A 20,276-nucleotide genomic window follows, 5' to 3' on the forward strand; every position below is an offset into this window, starting at 1 on the left:
AAATTTTATTAGAAAACAGCAAAACCACACCCACCTTACATAAATATTACTATCTTTTCAAAGCCTGGGGGAGGGGGCATAGCAATTGACCCTCCTAAATGACAGGTCTAGGAAAAACTGCATTTCAAACAAGATCGCCAGATTTTGCTATCTTGGAAACTGAAATCTGCTGTGTTGGAAACTTGAACAGTCTAGCCATATTTGTGTTGTTGCTGATCCTCAGACCGTTTGATGGAGTCAGACAAAGTCCATAAGACCATTGACCAACCAAGAGGGGAGAGGAGTAAAGATCTTCCCCTACAAGTCCTAAGCAGCTCCTGATTTGTTCAGGAGATGCCCGCTGAGTTTGGCATTTTGTACAAAGAGTAAAAACCTTTTTACCTTCACGAAAGGAGAGATTTTTAATGTGACCGCTTTTCAATCTTAAGATAGCAGTTTGGATGGCTCTGTCGCACTCTAGAGAAGGAAGATCCAGGTTGTTTACATGTGGAACAGTGATGAATAGGCGGTGACTTCCATTCCTTAGAAATTTTAAATTTTACCCTTGCCTGATGTTCAGAGTCTAGCCATATTTTAATGTACTAGAAAAATTGCAGAGCTAAAAGTTCATAAAGAACAAAACGATTTCAAATTACAAATTACCATAATTTCTGGTAGATAAACCACCATATCATATACTTCGCATGTGCAATAATTTACTAACTAAAAAAAAGTTCATCAGATAAGCCGCCCCATCGTATACGCCGTAGAAGAGCGTATCAAAACATGGCGCCCCATCCCCCCCTCTCTCTCTCTCTCTCTATATATATATATACATATGTATGGACGCGATCATTTATTATAGTTAGAAGGAAATTGTAACAAGCGACCTTGTTGATAGATAGAAATGGAGTAAACTAAAAAAGTCATTAAAAAAAAAGATCGGAAAATGGTATGGTTACACAAAAAACTAGTGTTGCTAGATGACATCTACATTTGGTGCATGAAAAGTTTCCAAATCATTGTGCTATACTTAGCTGTTAATCGAAAAATTGTTTAATTTTTATCAATTGATTTTTGTTTTTGAATTTATCATCATTGAAACATTTTAAAACATTACTCAGACTATAGGGACTCTAACTCAGACAAGCTAGCGATTCCTCCATTTTTCAGCCTTGTGAAACGTATGGTAGCATCATGAATCTGGCAACACTAGAAAGAACAACAACAGCAAACAGCGGTAAAATCGGTGTAAAGTAATGCAGGTTTAAAGGAATGAGAAATTAAATTTAATGAGAAACCTGTTTCATGGTGTAATTTGAGAGCTCTACTAGCGTTTTTTAATGAATTTTAACATTGCCACTCGATTGGGTGAACATGAGAAACACTAAGAAAGAAGGGGGGAAGGCGATTTCTTCAGATACGCCCAAGATGTTAAATTTCCTTTAAAACATGTATAAGTCGCGGCTTATCTACCCAAAATTACGGTATTATAAACCCTTTTCCATTACTAAAATACTTTTTTTTATACATTCATTGAAAAATGAAAAAAAAAAAAAAAACAAAACAAAAAACACCAGACTTTTTTTTGGAATTCTTCCTTTAATATAGTTGCATTATTCGCTTTTGCACAAAGCTGTTGAAAGGCATGCTGATTTATAAAAGGCAGAATAATGCACAATTCACCTACGGAGATTACATTAATTCCTAAAAATCCGACCCTGATGCATGTTGATCTAATAAAGGCACAAAAATACACAATTCAGCTGTTGAGAAAAATTACATGAACCTCTCAAAATTCTGATTTTGTAAAGACAAGTCTACAAAAAAAAACACCTGTTAATTTGTAAAAATTGCATTGTATTCTTCGTATTTATATGTTGTGTGTTACATACTGTGCTCATAGTCACAACTGCTTTTTTTTTTTTCAATATGTAGTCCAGTGATTTTCAACCTGTGGAGCGAACCCCCCCCCCCCCCCAGGGGCGCGAGCACGTTGAAAAAAACTTCTAAAACAAAACAAACTTATCGAAACATATCGAATTAAGAAGAAACTTCGTAATTATTAGTGACTTCCTTGGGTCTGTCTTGAAGAACAAAGTTTTCCGAAGGAAGGCTTGATATTAGAAACAGCCACTCTCAGTTTTGTTTCTATATTTAGCCGAGATCTATATTTTGTCTTCAAAGATGCCACAGCAGAGATTCCAGTTTCACAAAGGTAGGACGTTGAAAATGGTAATAGAATGCAAAATGCCCTTGTTTTTAGTGCCGAAAAGAATCGTCTATTCCTGACCAAAATTCAAATTTTGATTTATTATTAAATTGTCTTTTGATTTCGCCTCTTCTCATAAAGTCTATGAATTTTTCTTCCTCATTAATGGAGAGTCCTTCGAGAATCTTATGAAATGGATCCCTAACCCACTTGTAACTTACTATCAATTTGTGGTCAGCAAGAAAATACCTTTTAAAATTTTTTGCTTGCATAACTAAATGATAGGACTCAACCGATGCATCGGCGACGATGGTTCAACAATTTAGCCATCGACATTGGCGGCCGATGCTAACTTGCAGGAAACATCGGCCCATCGACCTTAAAAAACAAGGAAAAGCCGATGGAATTGGCCGATGTTTTCGAAAAAAAAGGACCTTTGCTGTTTTACTTTTTAATACAAAGTAAAGGGAGTTATTGTTTTCATATAAAATTGTTTACTTAAATTTCAGTATGAATTTCTACTTTAGTCGCGCCTGAAAGAGTTTTTAATACTGCATTCAGGTAGCAAACAAGGTAATTATTGCGTTGTTTCTTGCGGCTGTATGTACGTACATATGTATCTCTCGTAAGTCATAACTCAAAAATGATAAGCTGTAGAAGGTTAAATATTCGCATGCGGGGTGTGCGTACATTCCTGTTGTGCACTTCCCTTTTTGTTTTCGATCGGATGTTCTAGAAAGCCTATTTACTCTTTTTTTTTTGTGGCTATTCATTACTTATTTTAATGCAAAACTAATATAGCGTCTCAGACTGACGATCATTTGGTCATACATTGCCGAATTGGAGACCATGGAAACAAACACAAGATGGCAAAACCGGTTTTTGTGTCATTTTGTTAGATTCCCGTTGAACCGACGGTACATTTTAACTTTTCGACATTTGTAATATGAATCACAGTAATTCAGTATTTTCTGTATCGCATCGGCGGAGTTACAAGTTCAGGGCTCGTCGAAATACATTTTGGGGCCCTATTTCACTATCACGGAAGTTGTAAAACATTTGTCATAAGCATTTTTGTAACTCCTATGGTGCCCCAATGGTTATGAGGCCTCTTGCACACTTGCAACATTTGCTATATTTTAAATCGACTACTGCACGTAAAAATAAACTCGGGTGCAAGTTTTAAAAGGGTTTTTCTGCTCAATGTTATGAATATTTTAAACTCAATTTTTTACGACGATTTTTTTGTATTTCCGAGGACACTTGCCCGTGCTCCTCCTCCCCTCCCTCTATTTCTGAAATTAAATTCTAGTTGTACTTCCGAGTTGTTTAAAACTAACACCATTCATAAAATTAGAGATTTTTTTTTCAAACTTTATCTATTGTTTAGGAAGAATTTAGAGCATTAATGAAAGAAATTGATTAAAGACGTTATGAATGGTGACATAATTCGGAAATCAAAGGGACTTTTGAATTTTTTCTTCGGAAATGCTGAAGTAGATTTAGAAACTCTTCTGAGGCGTTGGTGGTAGCGGTTCTGTACTAAAAAAATGAGGCCGAAATTGGGGCCGAAGTTTAATGTTGTGAGTTACGCCAAAATCAGAAGGCGGCCCCCTCCCCCACCTCGTCGTTTCAAGCATTTCTTAAATATTTAGATTATTTATTTTGCTTAAGAAATGTCATTTTGCGTATTTCTCATACTTATTTCACCTGAATTTCGCAATGCACCATCCTTTTTGCATCATTTATAGCGATCGATTTTTTTCTATTGTAAGTAACAATTTTTATGTATTTTTATAAAATCAATGACTAAGTTATTTTCGTTTTCATCATATTTTTAATAATATGTTATAGAAAAGTTTCACGGATTTTCTAGTATACAATTTTTTTATTTCAGAAAATTATTGTTAAATTGAAAAATTCTTTTTGAACTTGTTTGTAAGTGCTTCATAAAAGATTAAACAATTAAATAGTTCAATATTATGTATGCAAACATCAGATCAAGTAGTATATGCATTCAGTTATTATTAACTTGGTATAAATATCGAGTTTTTTTATTGTAGCTGCGTTTTAAAAACCTCGCTCTTTTCATGGCTATTTCTTTTTTCAGCAGAACTTTTGTCACTGTTATAGCTTTTATGAAAAATGCAAACTTTTCTATTCATAAATTTTAAATAAGTATAAAAAATTCCTATTATGATTTAATATTGTAATTTATCTGTTGTCTTTTTTGTTTAATTTGATGACCAAAAAATGTCTATGTGCAATCTTTCCACTTTAATTGCGTAATTTGTTGACCATTTCATATTTTTATTCTTAATTTTTTTTTGAAAGATTAAGCAACATAATTTAATGTTTTTTAAATATGTATAGTGTACCTAAATCCATACATTTTTCAATATAACTGTAGTCTTAGTGATATGTTCAATTAAAAAAAAAAAAACAAATCAATTGGTTATTAAACAGTGTCTTTGTTTTTCTTCCTTTTTTCTTTCTTTTTTTTTTACCTTTGGCTGTTGTTCTTTCTCTTCAATCATACAGCAGTCAAAAAAAGAGAAGCATAACCACACCCTCTACAGATTGTACGTAGTACGATCCAAAAGTTCGGGGACAAGCTGTATAAAACCTTATCCAGAATAGTTCACATTACCAAAGCACACCCACCTTCAAAGGGTCACCTTGAGGGACTATGTACTTCTGCCAGTGATCATATAACTTTTGGAAACACTCCTGGAAGCCAATTTTCGCAACCTTCTATGATGCAGCTTTATCTTCTCCTGACGGAAGAAAGCGGTGCCTATGCAAATGTTTTTATGCTGGGAACAGATAAAAGTCACACGGAGCAAAGTCCGATCAAATGTTATGTTATTTTTTTGTCATATCAGAGTATTGACCAATCGAACCGTGCATCCTCAACATGAACGTCGCCTTCTTCCCCTTCCCCACTGTGAAGTTAAAGCAGCAGCGCAAAAGGCCTTACAGGAGGTTGCAAAAAGTGGCTCCCAGGAGTTCTTCTAAAGGCTAATTGAACGTTGGCAGAAGTGCATAGTTGTTCAAGGTGACTGTTTTGTAGATGGATGTGCTTCGGTAATGTGAACTATTCAGGGTAAGGTTTTATACAGCTTGTCCTCAAACTTTTAGATCATACTAAGTACATATGAGTTTTCAACTTACTATTTCATAACGTTTTAGAGTGACGCAAATTTACGAGCATGAATACATCATTAGAGAACTTGCGATAATTAACTGACTACCAAACGGCACAACCTTGAGGGTCACGGATCTGGAAGTAATCCTGGATTTAGGCCAATTTGCGTTAGATATGAACTCAGGTAAAGCGGTTTGACTGCATAGGCCCTAGTTTGGCAGCAATGGGGGTCCAAAGTTACTAGTTTAACTTCAGAAAAGCAATGGTTTTTCCTTTGAAACTAAACCTTTTTTCCCTTTTCTTGCTATTGCACAGCAGTATCACCCAACAGAATGCATTCACAATTTAGAATAAATTCCCCAGCTCTTACGTTGTATTAACAAGAGACGCGAAAGATGTTAGAAGAGCAAATATTGTGCCAAAGCTTTGAATTCCAAGGGAAACATTATTGCAGTTCTGGAGCCAAACAAGCAAATTTAGACCCTCTTTGCAGCCAAACTAGAGCCAGTGCACTAAAATTTTTTACCTAGGATCACATCTAGTGCAAATGGACCTAAATCCAGAATTTTATCCAAATTTATGACCCTTAAGTTTTTGTTGTCTAAACCAGACCGAGTTTCAAGACTCCAAAATTGTAATGGCGTTTTCATTGCAATTTGAAACTTTAACTTAGTATTTGCCCTCTGTATACATTTGGAGTCTCTTGTCAGTACAATGTAGCAAGGGGTGGGGGATTTATTCTATGCCCTCAGTGCATTCAGTTGGCTCATACTGCAATGTAATTGCAAGAAAAGGGTAAAGAAAATTTAATTTTAAATGAAAAACCATTGCATATCTGGACTCAACTAGCGGTTTTGAACCCCCATTGCAGCCGAACTTGGGCCTACGTAGTCAAAGCGCTTTTAACTGGGTTCATATCTAGTGTAAACCGACCAAAATCCAGAATTGCATCCAAATCTGTGACCCTCAAGATCGTGTCGTTTGGTAGTGAGGATGTGTTCAAAATGGATATTTCGGTCATCTATATGTTCTTAGGTACATATGCATATACAGATGTGCCGAAAAAACTTGAAGTTTAAATTGGGTGATCGTAAAATAGAAATTTAGGTTGAAATCTTTTTTTTTTTTGTGATTATAATTCCTTATTTGTAGAAATGAAGTAAAGTGAGAAATGAATTAATGATCCTTTAAATCCCTGATAATTTTATCAATTTATTTCCGTTGGATTTTTTTTTTTTTTTTTTTTTTTGCCATTGGCCAACATCAATCGGCTATTTGGAGAAAAACAATCGGCCATCGTTGAACAATCGACATCGGCCCATCGGCCAAAAAATGCCATCAGTCGAGCCTTACTAAATGGTTTTCAATGGTTACAAAAACAACTTTTACGTATTCTTCTTCAGCTTTTTAAATTTTAGTACTGTTAGAGGTTGATAATCAACCTCATCTAGGTCTTAGATTGCTTCCAATTTATTTTCATTCAGTTCTTTAATTTCGTATGTTCCAATAAGTGGTATTATGTGTGGTAATATTAAATTTGTTTATCAAATTATTAATATTTTTATTTAACAACCTGCTTTAGCTATCCCAACTAGCTTCAGTTTCAAATTTTGAGTGTGCCCTCATATTGACGGGAGGGGGGGGGGGGGCTGAGATCCTGTCAGTGTTCAAAGGGGGGGGGGTGCAGTGCCTAAAACCCAAACTTTAGCGAGTGATTTACTAAAGTGTAATGTATTTAATTTATTTCGATGGCGCATTGGTGCATTTTTGTTCTATTTTTCCAAAGAAGCTAACACTTTCTAATTACTCATTTATTTACTTTATTGCAGATATATTCCAGTAGGAGTATTAGAACAAGTCCCACAACATATTAATGAAAGACCTCCAGCTTATATTGGGCGTGATGATCTTGAGACATTGATGGCTAGTCCAAGCTGTCGTGATTGGGTTAAAATAAGGTATTTTTAAATTTTTATTCCAGAAAAAAACTATAAATTGTTGAAATATTTGCTATAACGAAGAAAAAATGGCAGAAAAACCTAACTTGATAAACAAATGCATTACGATTAATCTATTTCACTTCAGTTAAATAATTTTCGATGAAACTCTGGTAGCTCAACAGTAGATAACTCGAATAACCTGCGAAGTTGACATTTTTTTTTCTAAGGTTGGCACAGTGCCAATGGTGGCTCGGGGGGGGGGGGGGGGTCATGGTGCAGACAGTGGCATTGAAATTTTTAGAAAGGTTGTTTTGTGGAATATTTTTCTTATTTTTTTGGCGGGCTCTTTCTTTGGACTCTTGCTTTTAGAGGGGGCACCCCAGCTAATGCTATTTTCAATGGGCAAAAAACTCTAACTTGACATACATTTACAGAAATCCCTATAAGTTGATCTTCACTTACTATTCTAGACCACTTTTTGTTTCCAATATTCTTTCACATTGATCATTTTTGAGCAGGCCGTAACCAGAAAATAATTTCGGGGAGGGTTTAAAAACTTTCATGTGTAGCTTTGCGCTATTTGTGCTTATGTTCAAGTTGTCAGGTTATCTATTATGAAAGCGTTTTATGCAATTAATATACATATGAAAAACATTTGAGTTTTGGAACAATATTTTTTGGAAATTTTTAAACATAAATGAACATTTAAATGTCAAACCAAACTTTTTGAGGGGTGGGGGAAGGGGTTGAACCCCAAGACCCCCTTCTTGTATACAGCCCTGTTTCTGAGAATTTTACATTGACGTTTCTTGGTCCAAGTCAAACAATTATTTTCTGAAAAACGTTCCTTTAAAATCGGCTTGCACACCTTGACCTGTTTGTGCAGCCTCCTGGCAAGCAAAGTGTTGGATTAGAAATATACCCAAGGGAGTCTTGGAGAGGAAGAATAATGTAAATAGAAATGTTCAACAAAAAAGAAAATTGTTTTCCGGCTCCTGTGAAGTAGGGGTGTTCCCCTAGGGTATATTCTTTATATGCTGTATACTATCAAACACTAACGTAGTCAGAAAAACAGAGGGATTGTTTTTGACCAAAAAAACCTTCTGAAGGGGGATTTTTTGACCATAAACTTTCTAAAGGTTGTTTTTTTCATCAAAACCTGCACTTTCATATGCATAAACTACTGCATTAGTAGGAGTGTGTTCAGGATTTTTCAAAGGGTCCGTTTTTTGTGAAAAATCAAATCATTTTGTGAAAAATTAATTAATTTTGTGAAAAATCAAATAATTTCGCAAAAAAAAAATTGTTAAGACGAAATTTTAGAATTTAGAGATAGCACAAACTGCATCATTTAAATTTTTAAAGTTGAGCATTTTCCTCTTCTATGTCGAGAATATCATTCTGGAGTGTTTTTGTACTATTTGCCAGGGGGTGGGGGGGGGGGGCTGCATTGCTCTCTGAAGTATCAATATTTATCTACCATTCTACATTATGTTAAATTATACTAGAACTATCTCTGTAAAGTATTTAAAATAGTTGTAACAAAAAAAATAAATAAATAAATAAAATTCAGACGAGGGTTAAGCATTTAACTTTTTGACCGAAGACACTCTTAAAAAGGGCAGGATTTCGTTTAAAACTTATAAATTCCTTGATTTTAACAAAAATAAAAAGAGATTTTATTTGTTTACCTCTTAACAAAGCATACTAAACATCAAAAATTCGAAAAATCGGATTCTCATAGCGGATGCAAATAGATCGCAATTCCCAAAGTGAAGGCATCAAAAGTATAAAAACAGCTTGTAAAAGAAATATTTTTGATAAAATTATGTCAAAATTGCATTTTAGAGTCCTATGATAAACATTTCATTAATATCTGTGTACACAGTTGAAGCAAAAAAAAAAAATCATCGATTCAGCATTTTAATTTTTGATTCATAAAAGAAAATGGAATTTTGCTTGGAATTTAAAAACTTGAAATGAGAGTTCTAATAAAAATAAAGAGATTTTTCATTTATTTGCATCCTAATACAGCGAAGTTAGCTTGAAAAAAGAACAAAATATAATTCTCTTCATCTTTTAACATATCGGATGTTAAAAGATTGCATTTTTCAAAAGTAGATATCAAAAGAAAAAAAAAACGGTAATTGAAACAGTTTATTTCATCCTTGTTAGCATCGAAAAATCAAACCCATATAATTTCCCCTTAAAATATCAGTTAAACATTGCACCGTACCATAAAAACGCAAATATTGACAAGCTGGTAAAATTTACGAGACAATAAGTGGTGATAATTTTGAAGTTGGTAACCCTATCTGAAGCGATCATATTTTTCCCCCACCCTTACTATCCCTTTGCAATTCTAAGTTCGTTTCACTGATATATATTATTATTATCATTGTTTATTAAATCATGAGCGGGGAGAAAAGTGATTACAAATGCCTTTTCAGAAAAGTTAACAACACCGCTGCTAATTAGCTGCGATAAAACAAACAAATTATTGAAAACCAAACTTATTTTCAGCTGTAAATTTCTTTCCAAGAAACAAACAAGCATATATTTGTTTGGCAGTAGCAATTCTTTATCGCTTGCAGGAGCATCGCAAGTGAGCCTTTTTTTTTTTTTTTTTTTGCAAAATTAGCAGATTTTGTATAAGTTGATCCCTCTAATTTGACTCCAAAAAAGTTTCCAAAAATTATCGGTTTTATACATGGAAATATGCGTTATTTTGCTTTCAGATTTGCTCTTTCAATAAAAAATTTGTGAAAGATCCGATCTTGTTTATCAGAATTTTGTGAAGGGTCCGTTTTGTTTGATCGGGATTTTGTGAAAGGTCCGTTTTGGTTGATCGGATTTTAGTGAAGGGTCCGTTAGCGGACCCAAATATCCTCTGGCCAGACCCCTGATTAGAATTTACATTTATGTTGAACCACTGGCTCTGGGGTGTGTTTTCACCCCCCCCCTCGCAACTGCTATTATTGTTTATTGCATAAAAAGACATTTGCATAAAAAGTTAAAAAGTTTTTTTTTTTTTTTGTATGAGCTATTAGGCCTGCCACCCCCCTCCCCCCACTCAAAAATTTTTCTTTTAAACTGTTCTTTTGTTCTTTTACCTGCTATTATTCAATAAATCCTTTGGAGATTTTATTTAATCACACTTTATTAAATGGTCATTATAACTTAAATATCAGAATTTTACTTCATTGAGAAATGAATAAAACAATTAAATAGTGAGTAGTATGAAATATAAGTGTTGTTTTAATGTAGTCTTACTGATCTTCCTTTTTAGTGAAATGTTGCTGGGACCTGTTCCTGAGCACTTTGTTTTCCTGCCAAAACATAAAGCGAATGCTTATAAATAAATATGTAAATATTGTATTTTCTGCAATAAAGTTTTTGGAACACCGAAGTTTTTGGAGATTGATTAGAAATTTATTTTAAATGGCAAAACTTTTTCAGCTAAAAATAGGGCACAAAAGTTACTTTAGCATTCAAAGTTAGGTGTCATTGGCACCAGGCTTTTTTATCTTAGTTGTCAAAATGTTCTTCTTATTCATAATTTAAAAATAATTCATATTGCTTTAGCAGAGCAATCAAGTGCGAGCTTTTGTTTGAAAAGTCTTCAATCCAAAAGTGCACACTTCTTTGCATTGAAAAAGGTGTTCACGGTAACATTGAAACACGTGTCTGAAGTAGTTTGCAATTTTTGTGCATCAAAACATTAGTAATTCCTTCATTTAATTTTTAAGCACAAAGGTATTTATTCATTACAAAATAAATTGTCCTTAAATACTTAGTTTTTTGTTTATTATAATTATTTTGTAAGACTTTGCATATTTGTTATGATATTTCAAATTAGAAAAAATTTAAAAATCTCATTACTCAACATTCGCATTCCTGAAATATAACACAATTTTTGATTGTTACTTTTAGTATGCACAGAATACTTCCATTTTAAAATACAACTTGTTATTCACTTCTAGTTTCTGGATATTTACATTGATGTTATAGCTTTATTACAATTTTACATATATACAAGGAATTATATACAAATAAATATTGCACACAAGTAATGATCACAAGTACAAAATCAGAACAAATACTGATGTCATATAAAAATAAAATTATTTCATGAGCATTACATGCTCACTAAAATTTTAGTTATTATTTTTAACATCTCAAATGATTAAATTACAAACACTTAATAAAATTCGAATTTTTCTAAATAATCCAAGTTCAGTAGCAAATATATGCTATAAAACTCTATCAGCATCCATAGCTGCACTAATTTGGTCTGGTGGACATATATAAGCTCTTTGCAGATGAGCTGACACAACATCAGATTTTGTGCGATGTAATTCAATGGCAAATACAAAAGTCCTTTCACTCACTTCTGAAGCTGTTCTACGAATTTCTCTTACTTCATCCCACCTAAAAGAAAATTAAACTACAGTCGAGTCTCGACTTACGCGAGGGATGCGTTCCAAGACTCCTCGCGTGAGTTGAAATTTCGCGTTGTGGAAAAATATATGCATACAAATTTTTCAAAGCATACCAAATACTTTTAGGCACTTATAAACACCCCTCAAACTGCTCTAAAGCATTCCTTAATCATTACAGTTTCTTCCATAAAGAACTAAACTTTTACTGTATTTAAAAAATAAAAAACTGTTATTCAACATGCAATACTTAAGATGCACAAAATGAATGACCAATGGGAATAAAAAATATAAAATAAAACAACACGGTACGCACTGCATGCAGTAAGATTAAAATGATGCACAAAATAGTACTGTACAGTAGATACAGTAGCAATATTTACGAGTTGAAAAATGAGGATACTAGTGATGATTTATGCTCCAAGATCAGATCGTTATTCTTTTCTAATACATTTTTAAATACGCTTCACCTTTTATTTAAAACATTTCAAATTGTGGCTCCTCTACCTGATCTTTTTATTAATCCACAATGCAAGAGCGCGTGTAGCTTCCATTTTCATAATTTTTTCTTTGCTAGACTGCTCTGCAACAAACTTCAATATTGAAACTAAGTTCTAAACTTTTACGGACATCTTTTTGTTTTGACTTTTACTTGTACATATGGAAGATTCACTCATACTTATTGTCGCGCTACCTTCGACGTTTTGTAATTGTTCAAGCATATCGAGAATCTTAGCCTTTTTAAAAAATTTTATCAGAAACTTTATTTTTCTTCACATTTTCAAACTTTAGATGAAGGTGACACTAAGGTGCCATTATGGTTATTTGGTGCACTAGACTAGTTTGGCGTAGGTACTTTGGCTGTCAGTGATGCTCAAAGGGACGTAATAACATTCACGAAATCAATATTTAGCAGCCAATAACGAAGCTGATACTTCCTTCTAAAAAAATTCATGTTGTGGGCGAAAAAATCGCGTTAGCTCTAAAATCAGTTACTCGTGAAAAATTTGCATTATAGCCATTTCGCGTAAGTCGGATCGCGTTGTAGCGGGAGTCGACTGTATATTAGTAATTAACAACAATCATAAAAATCTGTACAGTATGGGTCACTAAATCCGCAATGTCCGGGACCACAACCAGGGGGAAAAAAAAGAAATACAAAGATAACTTTCAAAATTCTTTTCAAAAACAGTTTTTTTCTTAAGCCAAAACAATTATTTTGTTGCGGAAAAAAGATGATATAGATATTTAGTTCAAAAAACTCATATTTTTCAAGTAGATGTTAATGTTTATAAACACAGTAAGGAGTCAAAAAAAAAAAACCACAGCTTGGAAACAGAGGTTGTGCATACTTGGGGCCATAAAATAACAATCTTTATTTTGATTTATTTAGAATGGCAAATAAAGTAAGCATAACATACAATACAGTAAAACACCAATTTAAAGTTTTTTGCGTGTCTACCAAGTTTTTACTTAACACTGTAAAATAATTTGAATTAAAGTAGATTCATGTCATAAAAACAATTTTACAACATATTTATTATTAAAGAAAAAAAAATTTTACTAACAATCTCACCATGTTTTAGGGAGAGGCAGTTGCCCCTTCTTGCCCCCTACCCTTCCCCCCGGATACGATTATACTTAGTTTGAGATTTTTCGGCTTAGTTTTCGTTTAAAAGGCTTACAAAAAAAAATATATTATCAAATTTTAAAAACAAAAGATTGTTTTCAGTTTGTAAGCTTCCTAGGGGCAGGGAAATATATGCATGTGGGCTGTAGATTGGAGAGCACTCATCTAAATCATTATATCTGAGTCACAAACAAATAAACGGTAGTCACAAAAAAATTTAACAACTGTGCATCAAGATAACACGAAAAAATAGCAACAATATTTCATATTTTTCCAGGTAAATTGAGGTTCTTTCAATATATACTAATTAAAAAATAGTGTCTCAAAAAATAGTGTGAGAAAAATTTGAATTTCATTTTTACATATTATTTTTTTCATTTGTGTGAATTCATAGTTTTTCCTAGATTTACTTTTATAATACCTATTACAGTGACACATATTGTACCATTTGAAAGAAATTGAGTACAGTGTTTTTGAATGATAAAAAATGTAATTGAATTTTGTGTCACAGTACCCACTCTTCTCTGATTCAGCACAAAAACAACTAAATAAAAAACTCACTGCAGTTTACTTACGTATAACGTGGAGGTTCACTTAAAAAGGAGCCCATACTTTGTAGTGGCAAAATTTGTAAGTTTCCACTTAATGCATCAATAAGTGAGGGATGTGGCTTAGAACTGGGTTCAGGTATTACTAAACACTGTAATATTGCTTGATAGTGCAAACTGGCTATAGACACTATATAATAACCATCAGATAATATTGGAATATCTGAAATGAGATTTGATAAAAAGACGAAAACTTCAGATTATGGAATCAATAGACAAAAGTTTTATCTCAGTTTTTTAATAGTTAACATAATATTAAGATAAATTATTCTAATAGTTAAATCACTTCCAATAATCAAACATGGAAGTTGGGAAGTAGAGTTGGTTGTTATACCAGCAAAATGTTATTTTTGCTAGAACAGTGGTAAAAACTGGGGAAAAAATGGCAAAAACTTCTCTGGATTTATAGAATACACAAAAGAACAAAACAATTTTGCCCTTACACAACTGAGGTTTAAATCAGAATATTAATTAGGTTTTCATTAATATTTGTTAATTAAAACTATTTTAAATAGCATCCCAATAAAACTCAAAATAGGTTGGGAATCGGAAATGCTTCAAAACTTGCTTTACAGCAAAAGAAAAAAGAAATGCATTCTGATCAGGGTTCGTTGATTTGAATCAGCTTGATTTAAATTGTGATTAAAATCATGAATTAAATCAAGCGATTTTTTTTTAAAAAAACATGGATTTAAATCAATTGTTTTGAATCAAATGATTTTTTTTTAACAAACTCATTGATTAAAATCAGTTGATTTTATTTTTATAAATGAATTTTGCATTTTTAGAATGAATGGCTCTAAATTTAACTTCACTGTACTATACTATCTTAACTTCAACAGGCAAAACTGCATAAATCCCTCTTTCTCTGTGTGTGTAACAGATTTTCACTCTTGCAATATTGCTTTTACTCAAAAATTACAGTTTAGAACCAAATAAAAATTAGTGTTTTCTTTTATACACCATATCTATTATAGTTAAGAAAAGTAATTGTTCAACATATTAATTTGCACTAAAAACGTGCAAGATGATGGAAACCTTATCTTAAAGCAAAGCATAAAACGAAATCACATCGTATCTAAGCATTATAACATATTTATAAATCTTAAAAATGTACTGAATAGTTCAAGAACTTTTCTTAGTTTTAAAAGCAAGCTGAATGGATTCATCTAATGTATGAAATATGTATTATTATAAATGTAAAGTAAAAAATCTCTACAAATTTTTGAAGATTTTTAAAAATATTGAAAAAATTCGATTTAAATCAAAAAAAATCATGAACCCCAATTCTGATGTAGATAACTCAATGGAACTTGAATAGGGCATCGAACTATTTTATATGCAATTATTTTCATAATTAAAGTTATAGTTAATATGAGTAATACTTTTTTTAAATATTACATAATCATAGTTTTTCTCTTCAAATATCTACTGTTCTGATAGCATAGCTAAATTGAGTGCAACAAAAGCCTGTGTGTTCAATATTTTAAGTTAAAACTGATTGGTGTTATAAATTTTTAAATTAGAGTTAAAATAAATATTAACATACCTGCCAACATTTACTGGGAAAAAATCTAGTAGATGATTGAGACACACTGCAATATCACATTTTTCAGTGTTATTTTAGGGAAAAACGAACTTTTTTACTGTCCATCAAAGTACAATTAAATGTAACTTCCTTTCATGACAGACACAATCGAGAGAAATTCTCAAAGCTAAGGAACCTCCCGAAAAAACCAGTAGAGTTGGCAGGTATGTATTAATATTGTTACATCCCCCGAACTAAAGCTCGGAAAGACACTTTGGAAAAAAATCGCAGAAACGCAATATTGCAAAAAGTTTTTACCAGATGTGGTAAAAATGTACTATAACATTTGGCAAAAATATTTATTAAGAAGTTTATTTTTTCTGATCTATGTTTATCTGTTATTTATTTTTATTGTGTTGAGGAGACTTTCTAATCTAATAATATCCCCTCAATATTTCCTTGAATATTTGCAGAGTGGAAGAAGACTAATAATGAACAATGTTTATTAAACAACAAGATATATAGTTAAAACAGTCTGTAAATGATACAATATACTAAAAATGTAATAATTAATTCCATCTCACATTTAGCTACAAACTATGGCACACCACGTGCTAGGTGCTATTATGTACGAGGTGACTTATGTGGAAATGATGAAATCTAAACTGCATGACTATTGACTAAAGCTTCGATGTAAAACTATAAACCCATTAGGAAATAACCTACTACAAGCTCATGATATTCCAGAGAGGTGAGTGATACGAACAAGCAAGTTCGAATGCCGACAAAGCAACCACCTACGACGATGAAAGGTAAGCCAAAAAAAGAACGAATGTAAAGCATGAGCGGTTTAAATATCCCAAGGTCATTAGCATATCTGAGTCACGTCAACAGACACTTGTCACTGCTATCACTGAACACACGTGCTATCATATTCCTTCTAGAAGCTTTGATGTGACGTCGTTCACTACGGAGTTCTGCTCAGGTGAACGACAGTGAAAACAAACATTCGGTCCATCCGACCAATCACGAATGAGTGCTGATAAGTGTTTCCCCCCAGAATGATTAATTATACATTGTAAGTAACGAAAAACATACTCTTTTAGTATTGTTGTTGTAAGGTGATGAGATAGAATTATTTAGTGTTGTTGCTAACAAGCATTTATGCCTAACATATTGCTATATATTTAGGGCAATGTGGTCAAAGTAGATTAGTTTAACTAATTTGCGTTTTTCAAAATGAGCAAATTTAAAATTGCGTTTGAAAATTATAGTACATATAGTGAGAACAATGTAGCTTTGTTTCTATATAAAAGTCGTTGTATGTGACTATCTATCTATCCATGTCATCGCTACTCGTAGTGAACGACAGAAAACTGAACATCAAACCAGATATCGATAGATTCGTAATTTTCTTAACTATATGTGACATATTAAAATGTCAGTAATCCAACGTTATTAAGCACAAAACTTGCAAATGATTGCAGACACGTGTTTCGGTGTTACAAGGAACACCTTTTTCAATGCAAAGAAGTGTGAGCTTTTGGATGAAAAGTCATCCGAGAAAAGCCGCTCGGATGACTTTTCTCGGATGACTTTTCATCCAAAAGCTCACACTTCTTTGCATTGAAAAAGGTGTTCCTTGTAACACCGAAACACGTGTCTGCAATCATTTGCAAGTTTTGTGCTTAATAACGTTGGATTACTGACATTTTAATTTTTCAGCACAAAGGTATTTATTCTTTCTTTATATGTGACATAGCTGTGCAACCTTCTTTTGTGGAGATATTAATTAGAAACCATTAATATTCTCTTCTATTGGGCCTTCAAAATACTTTTCCCTTCTTTCAGGACACATTTCCGCATCATTTTGGCAAGCGGCTAAGCGCGACTCACAGAGCAAAGGCTTTTCATGTTCTCAAGGCCACGTTATCCTGCATTCCTAATTTCTCTCTTTGTTCTGCTTAAAGCGGAAGTTATTGAATAGTTCAGAATTGAATGAATCTAGAGCTGTGCTGCAAAAATAATCAATACACTGTTTTTTAGTTGATGTACCGACACAGGTAATGTGTTTTTTTAATGCGATAATTTTTTTATCTTTTCCTTTGAAGGAATTCACATACCGAAAACATTTAAATTTCTTTCACTAAGCGAAGCCAAAAAAAGAACAGCGTCAAAGGCGCTGTACTTTAGTACTTCGGCAGAACCGAGTTGTACACCAACTCATCGGACGCATATTGTGAGAGCCAGTGTAGGTAGCAATGCTGGCGCCTTTGCAGCTAGTCTAGCCGCCTTGGTGGCTAGTTTTATAATAATACTTGTATTGACATGCTGTTTTTGGCATACAATTTGCATCTTCAAATAAAAGTGATACTGGTGATTTGTTCACAGATATGCATGTTTATAATTTTCATTTTGGTTAGCTAAAAGTTTTCTTACCCAAATCATTTAATTAAATTGTATGATTTCAATGATAATTCACCTGACATAACAAAGAATATTCAATATATTCTCCGAAACGGTAAGGGACTACATGCAAGGATTGCTATCACATATAAAAAATAACACCATAAAAAAATAGATTAAATCAATCAATAGATTACTCTTTGTAAAAACACAAAAGTAATAAATAAATAAAACTCCCACATGTCTACTGATTAATTCAACAACGTTTTGGAAACTGTTTGAATTGCAAATGGCTGCTTACAACCATGCAAAACAAAAATCATGTTAAAGATTTTCATCGAATCTTTGCACATTGAAACTGGGTAGCAAAGAAACTTCTGGGTAATTTTAAAAAATGCAAACTACTAAAGAGCTCTATGAGTTACCTTTAATGTGTGGCTGTTTCAGAGCCTCCATGTAAACAGCCAAACTTTAAACTCACAATTTAATAATATTTTCATTTTAAAATACTTATTCAAAAAAATTACCCTGAATTTCTACTTCTGTGGGTGGTTTCCAATCAACTGCATCCACAGCTGGAAACTGTCTGTAGACTTTAAAATATTCTTCATTATCCGAGGAATACTGGGATGGAAACATTAGTTTTTCATTTTGACCAGCATTCAGAGGTAACATTGAGCCTAATTTATACATTGCTTTAATATTTACAAATAGGGTTCTTCTGGATGAAATGTCTGAAGCATACGCCCAACCATACACAGGATCAGGAGAATCAACAGTTTGGAGATCAACATAATCTACTTGAACTATAAAGCCTCCTAAAGTGACGCATCTTCGTTCCCTGTAAATTAAACTTTCAAGTGCTAACTTCCAATAAGCCCCAGGAATCATCTAAAAAAGGGGGACATGTATATTTCTCATTTATAGAATCAACAATGGCACAAAGCAATAAATATAATCAGATGAAAAATTTTAAAAGTAAACTATTAAAAAAAAACAACAGAACGCTGGTTTTCAATCAAAAGTTGATTTTAAATTAAGCAAAGCTTATTAACAATAAATGAAAATACTGTTATGGATGGTCTTAGATTTAGTCGGTACTAATAATAAAAAAGTCACAAGTAAATTAAAAGAGTCTACTGACCATAGGCTAATAACTAAATTTTTAAATTTACGTATAGCAAACAATACTACTTATAGAAATAATAGAAAAGTAAGGGATGCAAGGTTCCCACTCTTATTCAAGAAAAAAAAATCAAGAACTTTTTTTTAAATTCAAGGACCACAAATTTACATTATGTTACACATGAAAAAGCACACAACTAATTTCAATAAAAAAAATTCCCAAATAACTATCAAATGCAATCATTTTTCCTTAGTACTTCCAAGTGACTAACAATTGGGAAAAAACACAGAATTTCTTGCCTTAAAATTAAATTTCAATTTAAAATTTATAACAAATTCCGTGAGACTGGGAAACCGAAAACCAAAAAGGAAAAAACGCAAGAATGAATATTAACTCTAAAAAGGTGGTTTTCTAGTCTGTTTTCATAGAATTTCAGACTGAATTTGCTAAAACTGACCTATGAAACAGTAAGACGGTACTTTCTGCTACATTTCTCTAGTGGAACATGATTTATAAAGCATTGAACAATGGTTTTAAGGAAAAAAGATTGTGTATTTTTAAAAGTAAATCTATCTTTGAATCTCTAAATATCGAATTTCACTTAACTGCAAATAAAATATTTAATAAAAATCTAATTTATACTTTCCATAATTAATTAAACTAACTTTTATAAATTACATTTGGAATGGTTTTGTTGAAATATAAGTAATCTTCCTTTAGAAATCATTTAGGACAAGAATGTAAACGGTGCTAGATTTTCTATTCCTGCAATTCTTCCAAGTCAAGTATCTACAGCAGTGATTTTCAGCCTGCAGATCGCTGTGAAGATTTCAACGGCCCGCCTAACGATTTAGCTTCAACACTTTATCTCGTATTTGCTCGCATTCCAATTGAACACTGATGTATCAAATGGAACTTATTGCTTTTCAAAGTAATAGCAATTTACAGGAGAAATGTAAAAACTTTGGACAGTTTGATTTTTATAGATGGTATATTAAAAAAGATCAATTTTCAGTGATCACATCTCATTCTCTGTTCATAACATCCCTTTTAGGCAGCAGTTACACAAGTGAAAAGCTGTTCTTCAAAATGAAGAATGTGAAGTCAAAACTGAGAGAGAAATTTTATTTCTAACACTCATTTCAAGAATTCGCTTTGAATTGCTTTACAGATTAGCAAAAGAGAAAAAATAACAATTTTCCCACTGAACTAAAAAAAAATGATACCTTTAATTTTGTGTTTTGTAACCAATTTTAGTAT

General features: G+C 32.6%; 2 protein-coding genes across 2 annotated transcripts in view; one reads left to right on the forward strand and one right to left on the reverse strand.

Moving 5' to 3' along the window:
* The window catches only part of LOC129225868 (tRNA-dihydrouridine(47) synthase [NAD(P)(+)]-like), a 34,740-nt gene extending 24,045 nt beyond the window's left edge, over nt 1-10,695 (forward strand). Inside the window, exons 11-12 of the mRNA XM_054860391.1 lie at nt 7,169-7,297; nt 10,569-10,695. Coding sequence (XP_054716366.1) covers nt 7,169-7,297; nt 10,569-10,641 — 202 coding nt within the window. The 3' untranslated portion in view covers nt 10,642-10,695. The remainder of the gene's footprint in view (nt 1-7,168; nt 7,298-10,568) is intronic.
* An 837-nt stretch (nt 10,696-11,532) lies between these two features.
* The window catches only part of LOC129226912 (RPA-related protein RADX-like), a 64,383-nt gene continuing 55,639 nt past the window's right edge, over nt 11,533-20,276 (reverse strand). The window contains exons 12-14 of the mRNA XM_054861542.1: nt 18,418-18,781; nt 13,924-14,119; nt 11,533-11,710 (exon numbers count right to left, since the gene is read on the reverse strand). Of these exons, the coding sequence (XP_054717517.1) occupies nt 11,533-11,710; nt 13,924-14,119; nt 18,418-18,781 (738 nt within the window). The remainder of the gene's footprint in view (nt 11,711-13,923; nt 14,120-18,417; nt 18,782-20,276) is intronic.

Source organism: Uloborus diversus, chromosome 7, assembly GCF_026930045.1.
Source record: "Uloborus diversus isolate 005 chromosome 7, Udiv.v.3.1, whole genome shotgun sequence".
NCBI lineage: Eukaryota > Metazoa > Arthropoda > Arachnida > Araneae > Uloboridae > Uloborus > Uloborus diversus.